This window comes from Emydura macquarii, unplaced genomic scaffold, assembly GCF_026122565.2.
Source record: "Emydura macquarii macquarii isolate MOO-44397 ecotype Brisbane River unplaced genomic scaffold, CSIRO-AGI_Emac_v2 contig_3530, whole genome shotgun sequence".
Classification (NCBI taxonomy): domain Eukaryota; kingdom Metazoa; phylum Chordata; order Testudines; family Chelidae; genus Emydura; species Emydura macquarii.
Window position 1 is genome coordinate 4,033,444 of NW_027133667.1, and position 16,115 is coordinate 4,049,558.

Genomic DNA, 16,115 nt, shown 5'->3' on the forward strand with positions numbered 1-16,115 from the left:
TGGGCATTGATACTGAACTACCTGCTCTCCACCATGTTGGCAGGGCCGTAAGGGAAGCTTGTACTGCTACTTTCTGTGCTGTCTGTGGATAAATAAGTAGAACTTAAATCTCCAGGGCTCTCTCTTTAGTGGCTTTCCTCAGCACTAAGTTCATGTTTAAAACCCAATACAAAAAACACAGGAACATGAAAAGGGAAAAAAGTGATGGGAAAAAAGGGGGAAATATCTGGCACGGAGTTAGCAAAAGAATTCTCCGGCCAGTTGTGAAATTCTCTCCTATCCCCTAGTCAGGGACCAGTTCCAGAGCCCCAGCTGCTTATGTTGTTAATGATAGACAGACTCCCCCAGCATGGAGCATGTGGCTGGAATGCAGGACAGCTCAAGCCAATTCTGTTGCAAGCCCCAGTTGTCCCACCTCCCCGCAGAGCTGCTCGTGTGACAATCCAGTGCAGACAGCAGCCCATGTACATCAGACAGACACCCAGAGGTAAGAGACTGACAATATGCCAGTCTTCCAGCACTTAATGAAATCAAATGCTAACAGTGCACAACAAAGGGCTTCTGACTGGGAGGGTTTGGGGGAGGGTTATCTGGGGAAAAGCCAGTTTAAACTAGAACTGTGCAAAACCTTTGCAATGAAACGCCATATCTTTTGTTATGAACCAAAAGGTCAGGCAGGGTTTGTTAAAATGTCTGCCAAGTTTAAAAAAATCTCTCAGTAAACCTAGGCTGAATGGTAAGTGGATGGTGGCTGAGTTTCTAGTGAACCTGAGCTAATTTAGGGTTTTTTAGCTGGTTTTGATTCACAAACAGGTGCAAGTTGACAATTTCAGCTGATGTCACACGTTGGGTTTGGGGGTTTGTTTCAAACAGGAAAGTCAGCACAAAACTCAAGGGACCCGATACCCTACTATCTTCAGAGGAGTTAAACCAGGGCTGAATTTGGCTTGTGGCTGGCAGGCTCACACAACTCAAAACTAGATAGTTTGTTCAAATCCGTGGGGATCCCAAACTGCTGAGTTTAGCACAGATCTAATAAAGAGCACATATATATTGGAGGGGGGTTGCTACCTATGGTTCATATCTGAGTCCAAACATTTAATGAAATGAGGTTTTGTTTGAGTAAGGACAGATTAAAAATGGAGTATGGACATCTGGGATTGACCCATTGTTTAAGTCAGGAGTGTCTTATATCTCATGGCAACTGCCGTTTGGTGGCCTGAGAGAGGATATCTATAAGAACTATTCCCCCTATTTGTATCAAACAGGCCAGTTCCTCCCTTACAGGTGGATTTCTGAGATTCTAGCAAAAATCATCTGCCGAGTGTGTGTGTGTGTGTGTATATATATATAATTATTATTATTAATTATTTCTATTATAGTAGTGCCAAGAGGTCCCAGCTGAGAACAGGACCTCACTGTGCAAGGCACCGCATGAACACATAGTAAAAAGACACTTCCTGTCCTGAAAATGTACAGTTTAAATAGACAAGACAGACAAAGGATGCATTATCCCATTTCACAGGCAGGAAACTGAGATACCGAGGATAAAGAGACTTGCCCAGGGTCACACAGGAAATTTGTAAGGGAGCCAAAAATTGAACCCAGCTCTCCTGACTCTCAAGTCACTGCCTTCGCCACAAGCCCAATCTCTCACTATGTAATTTGCTTTCTATTTATACATAGGATTTTTTTTAGAGTGAAGGACTAGTTTAACAGACATGAATAGAAGTTGTCAGAGAAAAGAATAGCTTCTGGAGAAGGATCGAAGAAGCTTTTGCTGGAGTTGAACTGAGACTCCCAGTCTCCAGGCCTTTGTACGTAGTAAAACAGAGATTACATAAAGTGAGGGACTAGTCAGACTTCTTGTTTCTGAGGAAGCTAGTCTGTCTCTCTGTATTTACTGTCTCTCCATCTGGCTTTCTGTTTGTCTGCGCATTTCTTTCTTTGAACATTTTAGCATACCGCTTAATACCTTGTCAAAGGCACCCAAAACCCCAGTTCATCTACACGCAGCATTTATCTGTCTGTGTTAGCCCATCCTCTACAACACATACAAGGTTTCCCAGTCTGGAGATCACAGGGGGTCAGGCTGCAGTTCATGATTAACAAGCAGTTTGGGAAATGATACAGTCACCACCTTCTATGCCACTTTCATCTGACATGTCATTGCTCTCCTGACAGTGCCAGCCTTGCACACAGAATGATTGCAAACCTGGTCTGTACCTTGGGAAGACAAACAGCTGCTGTGGCTTGTAGGATCACCCAGGTGAAAAGATTCCTGCATGGTGAGTAGTGTCCTCTGAAAAAGTCCCTGTGATGACACTGTGTTTTCTCCATCAGAATGCAGCTGAGATCCTGAATGGGCCATGTCTGGAAGCAATATAGAGCTACGTAGGGGAGCCTGAGACCTTTTAAAACTCATTTCACAGAGAGCTTCTGCTTTATGGCATTTATAGGAAAAAAATATTGGGCAAGGGAAGTTTGATGCATGAAACTGTAATAATGTCTTGGCTGAGATGGTATTTTTGGCACTGACAAGCATCACTCTTTAATATGTGCATCCTCTCAGATTATGGCAGATTTGCAAAGACCAGTTCTCCTTTCACTTACACCAGTGTAAATTGGGATTGAAGTCCATGGAGTTACACAGCTGTAAATTGGGATTGAGTTACACAGCTGTAAATTGGGATTGAAGTCCATGGAGTTACACAGCTGTAAAACTGGTGGGAGAGGCTAATGAGGCTATAATGTTCAATGTGAAATTGATTGACAATTGATGTGATAGTTCAGATTTCAGGAGAGGTGTGTGCACATGTTAATATATCAATAAGCTTTTACTACTACATATTTAGTTAAAGTAAAAAAAGTAAGTGCTAAGATCCAGGCAGAAATAAAAACCAGATTGAAACAGGGACTGTTTTTTTTTGATATATGTGTGCAGTGCCTAACACAATGGGGCCCTAATCCGTGATTGGGACCTTTAGATGCTGATGCAATACAAAAAATAATAAATAATAATCCTAGGTCTAATAGGATCCTAATCACTCTTCAAGATCTACATTACTCCTAATAAAAACGAGAGTCCTGTAGCATCTTAAAGACTAACAAATTTCTGCGGGCTTAAGCTTTCGTGGGCTGCAACCCACTGTCTGTAAGCAAGGATAGGAGGACACAGGAGGTTCTGCAGTCATCATGAATAGGTCGGATTATGAACAGGAGGCTGCCAGACAACTCAAACACCACATTCTACAAGCCACTACCCTCCGATCCCACTGAGGAATACCAAAAGAAACTACAACATCTACTTCAGAAACTCCCTAAAGAAACACAGGAACAAATCTACACGGACACACCCCTGAGCCCCAACCAGGGTTATTCTATCTGCTACCCAAGATCCACAAACCCGGGAATCCTGGACGCCCTATCATCTCAGGCATTGGCACTCTCACAGCAGGATTGTCAGGCTATGTGGACTCTCTCCTCAGGCCCTATGCCAACAGCACTCCTAGCTATCTTCGTGATACCACTGACTTCCTGAGAAAACTACAATCCATCGGTGATCTCCCAGAAAACACCATCCTAGCCACTATGGATGTAGAAGCGCTACACCAACATTCCACACAAAGATGGACTACAAGCCATCAGGAACATTTTCCCTGATGATGATATGGCACACCTGGTAGCTGAACTTTGTGACTTTGTCCTGACCCACAACTACTTCAGATTTGGAGACAATCTATACCTTCAAGTCTGTGGCACAGCTATGGGCACCCGCATGGCCCCACAGTATGCCAACATTTTTATGTCTGACCTAGATCATCGCTTCCTCGAAACTCATCCCATAACACCTCTTCTTCACCTACGCTACATAGATGACATTTTCATCATCTGGACCCACGGGAAAGAGTCCCTTGAAGAATTCCACCAGGATTTCAATAATTTCCACCCCCTCATCAACCTCAGCCTGGACCAGTCCACACAAGAAATCCACTTCCTGGACACTACAGTACAAATAAAGGATGGTCACATTAATACCACCCTATACCGAAAACCAGCTGACCGCAATACATATCTTCATGCCTCCAGCTTCCACCCTGGACACATTACACGATCCATTGTCTACAGCCAAGGCCTAAGATACAACCGGATTTGCTCTGATCCCTCAGACAGAGACAAACACCTACAGGATCTCCATAAAACATTCTTAAAACTACAGTACCCACCTGAGGAGGTGAAGAAACAAATTGACAGAGCCAGACGGGTACCCAGAAATCACCTACTACAGGACAGACCCAACAAAGAAAACAACAAAACACCACTGGCCATCACCTACAGCCCCCAGCTACAATCTCTCCAACACATCATTAAGGATCTACAACCTGTCCTAGCAGATGATTTCTCACTTGCTCAAGCCGTGGGAGGCAGGCCTCTCCTTGCTTACAGACATCCCCCCAACCTGAAGCAAATACTCACCAGCAACTGTACACCATACAAGAAGAACACTAACCCAGGAACCTATCCCTGCAACAAACCCCGTTGCCAACTCTGCCCGCACATCGACTCTAGTGATACCATCACAGGTTCTAACCACGCCAGCCACACCATCAGGAGCTCATTCACCTGCACATCTACTAATGTAATATATGCCATCATGTGCCAGCAATGCCCCTCTGCAATGTACATTGGCCAAACTGGGCTGTCACTACGCAAAAGAATAAATGGACACAAATCAGACATAAAAAATGATAACATCCATAAGCCAGTCGAAGAGCATTTCAATCTCCCAGGACACACTGTAGCTGACTTGAAAGTTGCCATACTTCTACAAAAAAACTTCAAAAACAGACTTCAGTGAGAAACTGCAGAGCTGGAACTCATATGCAAACTTGACACAATCAGATTGGGTCTGAATAGGGACTTGGAATGGTTCTCTCATTATAAGAAGTAATTGTCACTGTTCACACATTCTCACCTTCTAATCAACGGTTGTGAATAGGCCTCATCTACTCTAACTGAACTGACTTTGTTAGCACTTGCCCTCCCTACTGTTTTGTTTCTGACCCTTGGATGTATATATATACCTCCTATCTGTGGTTTTCACTTCATGCGTCTGACAAAGATCTGTAGCCCACGAAAGTTTATGCCCGCAGAAATTTGTTAGTCTTTAAGGTGCTACAGGATTCTTGTTGTTTTTGCTGTATACAGACTAACATGGCTACCCCTCTGGAACATTACTCCTCATGAAATTGTTTCTGTCTAAATTTGATCGCACCTTGGACATAGATCTCAATTTGGGCTATCTGAATTCCTGCCCATGGTGAGTGCTGGGGGTGCTGAGCTGATATTGAATAAATTCTTGGTATTCTCTTCTCAAAACTCTCCCTAAAATTGGTCTCAAAATGATTAATTCTTTTCTGGTTTGTGGCACTAAGTAGTTTATTTACTTGAAAAGTCTGAATAATTTTTTTGAAGCATTTATCTTAAAAAAATCCTGCAAATTCCATACTGCATTATCATATATGCAAAACAATTCTACATTTGCTCTTTTTACAATCTGATATCACTGAAAATATGGAATGAAACTCTCTTTTCAGCCCTTTTTGATTTTGTTGGGGTTTGGGTGTATGCAAGAGAGGCAGAGAGTTCAGGATTCCAAAGGCTGGTGTGTTAGCACCTTTCCAATCTCGTTCTGCAGGAAGAGAAAAACCCTCTGATTATGTGATGAAACCATGTTGCAAAGAATAAAAGCTTTTTTTTCCTTTCCAAATGATTTAATACTTTCAGGAGTTTTTGCTTCATGCATGGCTTTGCAGGACATGGGCCAGATCCACAAAAATTGGGACTGTCCCATAAAAATTAGTTTGGGTACTCATCCTAGTCTGATCCTCGAATTCTCTATACAGCCATTCCCACACTGCCTAATGTAGATCAGTTCAATAAATCAAGAAGTCTATTGTCTCCTTTAAATATAAATGATTTTCTTGTATTTTATTCCTAGGGGCTCATTTCAGGGTTTCATCTTCTGTGCAGGAAGCTCTGGCTGATGGGAGACCGATTGTAGCCTTGGAGAGCACCGTCGTTACTCATGGCATGTCCTATCCCCAGAATTTGAGGTTGTAGATTTGATTATTTGATACTCCTAATGCAGGAAAATTTTAATGTTGTGTCTGATGATCTATGGGCCGGTTTCTGTATTTGTAGTACACCCAAAGTCACTACAATTAGTGGGAACTGAGGGTGAGACAAGCATGCAGATTATGTCCTCTGATACAAAACAACTCCGGGCTTCCAAAGATAGCAGAACTATGTGACAAACCCAGATTTACCTGTACTATACATATCTATCTGTAGCCTCAAATCCCTGGCTTTCTTCAAAAAGTGGCAGTAAATGATGACATTGCCTTGTCTGGAGAGAGATCTCAGGCATTTGTGACTGGATGGCTTGTGGATTCCTTGCAAGTACTCACAAATTTCTTTAGCTACATCTTTTATAATGTAAAAGTTACTGGAATACAGGGATGACTTCTGCTCATCCGTACGCATCAGAACATCAACGGTAAATGCCCCTACAATGTTCCCCTGGACTCTCTCGCTGGCCGATGCTAAGACAGCACTGTGCTAAGGAATCCGCTCTCTGCAACCAATCCTTTACTTGTGGGTACCCTCTATACCTGTATTCTTCTGAGTGATAGTGCCAAAAAGGGAAGTAATCACCCATGTTTTGCTTAGCTGCTGAGCGACTGCGTAGGAAGGTTACTGTACGGAATTTTCTATTTATTTCTTATGCAGACATTGTTTTTCTCTGATGCTGTTCCTTAGAGAATGAGATCTGGCTTTGTGAGAAGAAGGCTTGAGGCAGTCTAGGGTAGGCACAAAAGCCCCAGGGGCAGAAAGACCTGCCAAATTACCATTCTGCTCAACAAGAAATGAAGCAGTCTCACAAGTTAGTACATAAAAAGCCTGCAAAGATGAAGAAGCCCCAACTTGTAGCCCTTCAGTCTCCCGCAACGGTCACTGTCTACATCTAAAGTCAGCATTATGAGGGTAGGAATCTGAGTGTCTAATGAAGACTTGGCATATGTGGCTATCCAGTAAAGGTGTATGAGCTGTGTGACTCATTAGCCAGTTGATACAAAATGTTTTATAAAAAACAATCCCACCCTTCAAGGGGATCATTTATACTAAATGCCCTCACTTTTCAGGTAGCTGACAGCACTTGGCCAGCTCCTCATGTCTCACAAAACATGGCAAGTATGGAGGTACCTAGTATAAGCACGTACCAGAGTATGTGTAATTGCTTCCTTAACATACCAAATCATTGCTCTTCATTCCTCCATGACATTCACCTTCAGCTGTTTGGTGGAGAGAAAAGCTGGCAGGGTACAGTAAATCAAGTTAATGGAAACAAATGCCTTCCACAACCTGTTTGCTTTGCCATGTGGAAAACCACTTTAAAACAAATAATCTAGTGCACAGTTTAGGAAGAGTTCTCAGTCTCCTCCACCATACCTGCCCTGGTTTACCTTTTAGGATGAAATCAACGCTGATAAATGACTTGGGATATACCGTGCTTTCTAGCTCTCTGGCTACAGAATAGGCCTGGCTGGATATTAGTGAGGGAAGATTAGACTTAAACACCTCCACCACAAATCATATCTCCTCTAATCTGTGCAAGAGAGCCAGGCAGGTCAGACCTTCAGACACCCACTGAAAACTAAACATAAAAGGGCCTGATTTTCAGAGCTGCTGAGCCTTGCCAACTTGGTAATGGGAGCTGTAAGAAGATCTGCACCTCTGGCAATGAGGTCCAAAGACTGCTGCTAGTTGTAAGATTGCAGGAAAAGAACCAGATTTAGCAGAAGTTGAGGGAATGATACAAAGTAGAACTGGAACATGGTGGCAGAGAGACCTGAATATCTTACCCACTTGATCATTTTTCTGTTGCTCTGTCTGTATTATTTCAGGATGGCCAGACAGGTGGAAGAGATCGTAAGGACAAATGGGTCAGTACCTGCAACCGTGGGCATTTTAAATGGCAGGATACACATCGGCCTCAATGATGAGGAACTTCAGTTTCTGGCAAAGAGCAAAAATTTAGTTAAGGTATCTCGGAGAGACCTTCCCTACGTTCTCAGCCAGGTACTGTATGTAGATCTTCATTGCCATCAAGTTTTCTGTATAGCAACATTATGCTGCCCCAGCATAAAGCTAGGTGGGAATAGTACTTCTCAGTGTCTTGGATATATCATATACAATTTTCTATTATTGTTAAGATGACGTGCACAGAACATGTCCCTAACGAGGTTCAACACCAGCAGAGCTAGGAAACCACAATCTGACAGCCATTTCCTCAAAGGAAATCATCCTGTGATGGCTCACAGCATGAAAAATGAGGCTTGGCTAAGACTATTCACATTACAGTGATAAAGCACTATTGTGTTGCAAATGATGGCCAGTGCAACTACCGTGATAGGCCATACACTTTAAACATGCACACAACTGGTAAAGTGACTTTAACAGCTCAGGAAAGTTGCCAGTTTGAAACCCCTGGTGACTGAAATCTGCTTATCAGCAAAGCAAGCATGGCACAAATGGCAGCAGTACAAGACTCCTTTACCGACTTGCCAAAATGCCTTAATCTTGACATAATAGGAACACTTCCAGGAATGAAGGGGAGTTCATTATTTGCCCCCTCTGCTGGGATTGTTAACAAGGGTGCCAAATATTATGGTGGTTTATTGGGGTTTTTTTTTGTTTGTTTTTTTTTTCATGATGTGGATGCCTGTCCACTAGGAATTAGACTGACATCATCTGCTCATTTCACATAGGCCAATGAACAGCAATAAGACAGCAATGACTTTAGGTTGTTATTTGTCTGGACTGGGGTCAGCTGGTGATCAGACATTACAAGGATTTTTTTAAACAAATATTTACAGTACAACCTCATGAATTTGGGGCTTCCTTCCCAATATCCTGGACAAAGATTTGTGACACAGATGCTCACCAAGATTTGTGACGCAGGAAGACTCAAGCGACTGCATCTCCATTCATGATGGGAGACTCCCTTTTCTCTTCCTGGTATTATTATGGTTCATGTGTCTGGTGCTGATCTTCTCTGGAGACCAACACCAATGCATCTGCCTGCATGAGAATCTAGAGACAATCACACCACAGTACCCATGGATAGGAACACTGTGCTAAGGAAAGGAGGCCTGATAGAGAAATGATGGATCAAATTCTCTGCTGGTGTAAATGGGCACAGCCCCGTTGACTCCATTTGGCCTGATACCTCTGGCAACAACAGCCACATAATGCTATTCTTTAGGGAACCATGTCATTTCATTACTCCACATCTCCTCAGCAATATCTAACAGCCTCTTACTCATTCTAGTCACAATCTTTCCTTTTCTTGTATGAATCATGCCTCATTAACCTTTCTATTACCAGGTAATCACTACCGCTGTCTAGAGCACAAGCTTACCTGTTACCAGCATAACGAATACATCATGAACATGGTAGCAGATGCATCACTCATAGACATTACAGATAGAAAAGTCCCATTAGACCACCCTGTCCATACACTGCACTACTCCAGTGAAAAACAGCAAGAGCCAGGATGCATTAGTTATCCTACGTTTGCAGCTCAGCAACTGTGATTTGTTCGGTGTGCCAAATGTAAGATGGTGTAAGATAGACTCCCTTACACTCAGTTAGACTTCCTCATAATCTATTTACACGCACTTACTGACATGTTGAGGAGCCCAAGTGAGTGTAATTCCCATAGTGAGAGGCCGGAAGATACAGCAGAGATCATAGTATAACTGTCTGGCTATACAAAAGAGCGGGCTCTTTTGCAAAAAAAAGCAACAAGCATCAGGGTGCAAGAATGTGGAAGTTAAGACACCCTCTGCAATGGGGAAGTTACACCAAAATAGTTTCCCCTGCACTTACTTTTCCATACCAGCTCTTGTACTGCACACATGCACACACATGCACACGCACGCACGCACACCCTGTGCTATTTGAGTCAAGCTGCGTAAGGGAATTTAAGGTATGCCACCTTACTCAGCATCTCTGAATTTCGCTCTGTTGTTTATTACTGCAAATGAATGTTTTTGGTTTTCCCTGCGTGTTTGTTAAAAAGATGACGGTACTGGTACTCCACCACCTGCAAACTGGTGGCAGCAGAATGTTTTGCAACTGCTGATAGTTCACCTATGAACATACAGTTCCCCTGGTCACACAGTGCATGGATTATGACTGGCTGTTCCATGACAGGGTTTGTCTGGTGGTACTACTGTTGCAGGGACCATGATTGCGGCACACAAAGCCGGAATCCCCGTGTTTGTGACAGGAGGGATTGGAGGGGTCCATCGCGAAGGAGAAAAGAGTAAGAGGAGCATTGCACTCCATATTCTCTCTTTGTTGTTGAATTAATGTTAAAGTTTCTTTTCTTTAAGTCCACCTTTTTCCTCTTTCCTGCTTAGTCTGTATAGGCCCATAGTATTCTCCTGCTGGGAAGAATAGAATAATCACTCCTGCCTCACTCCAAAGACGGAGATAAGTCTGCACTAAGGCTCTGACACACTAGGCTTGGTATCTGTAGCACAAAGTTTAATTAGCACACTTCTTAGAAAAATATCCCTGACTATAATGGCCAGGGAAATCATACAAGAACCCTGCTAGGAACAGGCCTGTAGACACAGAGTTGCTGGTAGCATGGTTTCAGCAAGAATGTGGTCCGGGCCTCTGATATCTCACCTGCCTTTCTTTCCAATTCTTCCTCTCCACAAGGCTCAAGCTCTTCCTCTGGAACACCTCCTATTTCTCAAGGGGGGTGGGAGCTTCTCTTGAACTTTCACATCCACCGAATGGTGTGTATACCATTTGATGTTGCTTGCTATCTACTAATTCAGCCCAAGGGGAGCTGGCTGCACCTTTTTCACTTTGTAGTAGCAGGCTTTCCTGATACAGACTATCAGGGAAGCTGATGTTATTGGAGATACTGATAAATATGCTTGGCTTTCTTTAGTCAGGTCCCTATCTTGCAAACTAAGCAGAATTGAACCCTGATCAGTGCTTAGGATTGGTGACCCATAAAGGAGAACCTAGGATGCTATAGGAAGATTAGTTTTTAGTGGCATTCTCCCTTCTGAGTCAGTATTGAACAAAATGCTCCAGCATATTGTTGGAAGCTCTGTGTTGTGCTGCTGAAATTGATGTCTTTCAGATGAGATGTAAAATCAAGACCATGATCCCTTGCAGTCAGGAAAGATCCCACAGCACATTTTGCAAGTGAAGGGGTGTGACTCATCATGTTCTGGCCAAAGTTCAAATTTAGAAAATTATATTCTGCTTATATAAAATGTGCACTTCCATTTTAATTGGACACAATATTCTTCTTCACTTCCATCTACCCAGGCAGTGGGGAGAGCATGACAGTTAGGAATGCAACTCTGTCACTAACACAAAGGCGACTTGTTCCTTAACAGGTATGGATGTGAGTGCTGACCTGACAGAGCTAGGACGTACTCCAGTTGCTGTGGTTTCTGCAGGCGTCAAGTCTATTCTGGACATTGGTAGGACGTTGGAATATCTGGTAGGTAGCACAAGTGGCTATGTGGGGTGCTGAAAATGAAGGCAGAGAATGTTGAACACCGTATTCTGATCCCCATTTTGCCAGTAAGTCACTGTCTGGCCTTGGGCAAGATACTAAGACCAAGAGCTTCAGAAGTGACTAAAGAAGCGGGGTGCTTTCGTTTTTGGGTACCCAGCTTGAGACACCTTAGATAGGCCTGATTTTCAGCGTGTGGGTTCCCAACATTGTCTGAAACTCTTAACACCCAGATCCTGAACTATGGCTGAGGAACAGACGCCACTACTCCAGGAGAGAGGAAGCAAAGCCACCTTTACAATCCTCTAGACCAGGGGCTATTTGGGCACTAGCCAGACCCTACTATAAACTAGAGCAATGCTGTCCATCAGTAGCCCCAAGGAGCTGCTCGAGCAGTTGGTACCATTGAGGCCTAAGGGAGTCCCAGTGATACCCCCTTTCGCTGGCCAGCTGAGGATTCCTTTACTCGCTTCTGGGAGAATCCTCCAGTAGTGTGGCAAGCTGGCTTTAGCAAATACTCAAATAAATTCAGAATTAAAATAGGAGGATGGGAGGCAAGGTGGATATCTCACAATCCACCAGGGTTAATATTTTATAGGACAGCTGTCAGTTCCTGAATTTTACCTCCAAAAAGATCACCCATCCCTTAAACCAGGCAAAAATCCAGACCATTTACCAGACAGGGTAGGATGCTTTTAGCATTGCTGTCTCAGGGCTAGGTGCACCTCCAACCCCATTCTTTGTCCTGATGAGTGCACCTCTCAGGTCTCAGGTCTTGTTCCTTCACTTCTGTCAGCGTGGAATCCCATGATTCCACCAGTCCTAGAACGGGCCCTGAGATACAGCACCCTGTGTATCAACTGTGCTTACCCAGCAGGTCTGACCGGGGTTAGTACCTTGCGTTCTTCCCTTCAAGAGCTTGTGACCAGTGGAAAATACAGAAACTAGATAGCCTTCTCAAACCAAAGTATCGTTTAATCCTAACAGTAGGGGGAAAAGGCATAACATAATCAAAAAAGAATTTTTAAGAAACAACAAAAAGTCTACACACATGCATACCTTACCTAAGCCCTATCCCATTTGTGTGTAGAGCTTAGGAAAGTCTAATTTCTTTAGATACCCAAAGCAGATGTGTGTGTGTGTGTGTCATTCTGTTCCCTGCAAACAGCTCCCAAGCAACTGCCTCCCTCTTTTGACAGAGAGTTTTTAAACAGTTTATAGCCCTTTGGATCTGTTGGGTCCCAGTACTGACAAATAAGCTGTATAATTTGGCTAGAGACAAGGAAGTGGGACCTTCCCAGTTAATAATTCATGCGTTGCCTCTTAACTCTCTGCAGTGTTGACCCAGAGGTGTCTTATCTATGCTGTTTCCTGCATGTTTTTCCAACAGCTTGCTATTAAATTAAACCAACACATTCATACAGTAAACATTCCAGTAACAAGGACAACACATAATATTAATAAACTTGTTACAGGCAACTTCACAATCGCAATCACCCTTGACCAGTCAATCCTCGATAGCCCCATTGTTCTTGCCAACATTGTCTAACCAAGCCAGGTTCTAAGGCCATCGCATTTGCCTCCACAGTTATGGCATCTGACTCCTTGCTTTGCAAATTGCTGTGCAATATCTAGAGCAGAAAAGAGGATGTGTAAAACGAACCAAATTCTATTCTACAGTGAGGCAATTCTCAGCTGGGTAGGTGGGAAAGTAGCCATTGTTAGTGGCTCCACCCACTGATTATTTGTTCACTTCATCTTCACTGTTGTAGGAGACTCAGGGTGTCTGCGTGGCTGCTTTTGGAAGATCAAAGGAGTTCCCAGCCTTCTTCTCCCACCAGAGTGGCTTCCAAGCACCGTGTCAGGTGCAGAATGAGGAGGAGGCTGCCAGACTTATTGGTGAGTTTGCAGTGGAGAAAGGCCCAAGCAGTGAAGTTCAGATTTGGATCAGGAGGCAGAGATTTATACAGATTGCTGTGTTTTAGTGATGTACTTTCTGTGTTAATTTCACCTGGAGAGGTGGCTGTCCTGGAGAGCATCTTTCCTGTCCCCCTGCTTTGGAAGCAGAGGAAGAGAAAAGGTTCGGCCTTTAGCTGGAACCGACTCAGCAGAAGTTACATATGGCCCTGAGTTACACAGAATTAGTGGCACTCACCCTGCATGCTCACATACATGCAGTTTGTCTGCTCTGAGGACATGGAGGAATTTCAGGTGAGCCCCTTATTAACAAAGCTGGCCTCGGGACCCCAGGAAGGACAATCACAGCTTTTCTTAAAAGGTCTCTCTGTCCCTTTTCTTTGCAAAGATGGACTTGAAAACATAAGCTGATGCAAACCGGTTGCTAGGACTGCAGGAAACATGCATCTGGTCTCCACTTCTGGAGCAGGTTGTGGAAGACAAACGGAATTCTCTTTATCTATGTGCATGCACGCACACAATTTTTTTTTTCCATGAATAGGAAAAAGTTTGATAGAGCTGCTGGAAATTTTCCAATGGAATGTTTACCCATTGATTTGCTGAAAGTAAAACGTTTCGCAGAAATGCGTCATGTCACCATTGAGGAAAATTAGTTTTGAGACAAAAATAGAAAAAAAGCATTTCAATAAGGTTGAAACATGCCATTTTGATCTTTTCAGAACAGAATGTTTCGATTTTCTGTTTCAAAATGACTTTTTGTTTCAATTTTTTCATTTTGTCATATGAAGTACAATATAAAATAAAAAAATTGAAACAAAAAGTCACAAAAAAGTCAAAATCAGAACAAAATATTTCTGTTTTGTCAAAACAAAATGGTTAAATTGATCCCAAACACTTTTTTTCATCTTCTTTTTTTGGAACTTTTGTTCCCAGGGAGTGTTTTTGTTTTCAATCCTTTCTGGAATGCAGGAATTTTGAAATTGTGAAACTCCCCACAGAATGAAATATCTGGGTCCAGCACAGCTCTGGAGTTTAGTTTGGATGTATCCTGAAGAATCATCTTACTAACTTTCCCTCCAGATCCTCGATGCAGCCCTGTCTATGATATAATTGTGGAAAGAAACTGGTTACATTGGTTACATATAGGGGGACAAGAAATTTTTTCACAATCTGCCTAGGAACATGAAGTTGGCTCTGCTCATTAAAATCTTCAGCCCTTTCTGAATTCAACCAGGATTGCTGTGATCACTGCAGCTCCTGCAAAGGGAATTCCATCCTTATGTCCCCTGTCATGGGAGAGACACCACATGGTCCCTGCAGCCCCTCCATGCCTCCACCAGCAGTGTGTGAGAAGAGGAGACAGGGCCAAGCTGCAGCAGCACTATGTGGGAATCCCGTGGCCACGGCAACTACTGTTCTGGTTAGGGACTGTGTGTCTGCCCAGCCCCAACCTGAAGTCAGAAGAGTTGGTCCTAGGAGGGAGTGTGGAGCCACATTCTCCCACTCAGTAGCCAGACGAGATTTTCTCTCCCACTCATCCCAATACTTCACTATCTTGAGGAGACCGTCCTCCTTACATACACCCCAGCTAGGAGGGCTCTCCAGTGGCCAGGGAGACCTGCCCACCTAAAGAACCAAAGGGGAATCATTCCCCAACTGACCACCCAGCCCACTGCCAGCAGCAACCTGCTCCCCACCCACCCACCCAACCATTCCACAACCAAGGCCACAGGAAACCAGCCGCTGGGTCTGGGTCAGGCCTAGGCCGCAGCCTCCGGGAAGACACATCTGCCTCCAGCAGCAGCTTCCCCCCTACTGAGCTGCTAGGCCAGCCTTTTATAGTCCCCTTTCCTGCCTTGGCTCCGCCCCTCTGTTTCTGAGCAGTTTGGCCTGAAGGGCCCTTTTCTGCCCAGCAGGGGCGTCGTGACCCTTCCTCGGGCCCAGGCTCCAAGGAAGGCCCAGCGCCTTGCTAGATGAGCTTTCTCAACTGAGGACTGGGCCTGATGGAAGTTTGCTCAGAGACCAGATGGCTCTAGCTATAGGCAAACTAGGTGAGAACATGGCTATAAAGAGGGCTGCCTAGGTGGCAGTGCCAGCAAACTACTACATTGGCTCTTATGTCCATGGAGCACTGCCAGTAGATAACCCCCATCTTGATAACATGGCGCTTGGGAAGTATGGTGCCTTAGTGATCTGCCAGACATCTGAGCAGAGCCAGAAGTCAAACCTTGCTGATCTTGGCCAGAGGCTGAGTCAGCATGTAGTGGGAATGGCCCCTCTGTCGGTAGGGTCTCTGAAGGATGAATCTGGCGGAGATATGGAAACCAAAATGCTTGCCCAACCTTTCTTGCTGGACCCCAGCATTACCCTGGGCCAGTATGTGCAGCCCCAAGGTGTGTCTGTGGTGGACTTTGTGCAGTTTGAGTGCGGCGAGGACACAGAGATACCAGAAGCGGAGTAGACACAACGTCTGGTACAGGAAGAAAACTGCCTAGTCTCACGTCTGTGGCCTTGGGCCTGGTGTTTATGTACTGGACCAGTAAGGAAATAATTATGAAAGTGGATCAATAATGCATTAATC

The 16,115-nt window shown here is 44.1% G+C and overlaps 1 protein-coding gene and 1 pseudogene across 1 annotated transcript in view; both read left to right on the forward strand.

The window, feature by feature from the left end:
• Positions 1–327: 327 nt before the first annotated feature.
• LOC137145422 (uncharacterized) overlaps positions 328–16,115 on the forward strand; it is a 45,475-nt gene continuing 29,687 nt past the window's right edge. The window contains 8 exon segments of the mRNA XM_067536142.1: positions 328–382; positions 385–487; positions 2,185–2,288; positions 6,002–6,116; positions 7,968–8,142; positions 10,282–10,393; positions 11,496–11,602; positions 13,390–13,516. Coding sequence (XP_067392243.1) covers positions 328–382; positions 385–487; positions 2,185–2,288; positions 6,002–6,116; positions 7,968–8,142; positions 10,282–10,393; positions 11,496–11,602; positions 13,390–13,516 — 898 coding nt within the window.
• On the forward strand, positions 14,717–16,085 carry LOC137145487 (elongation factor Ts, mitochondrial pseudogene; annotated as a pseudogene).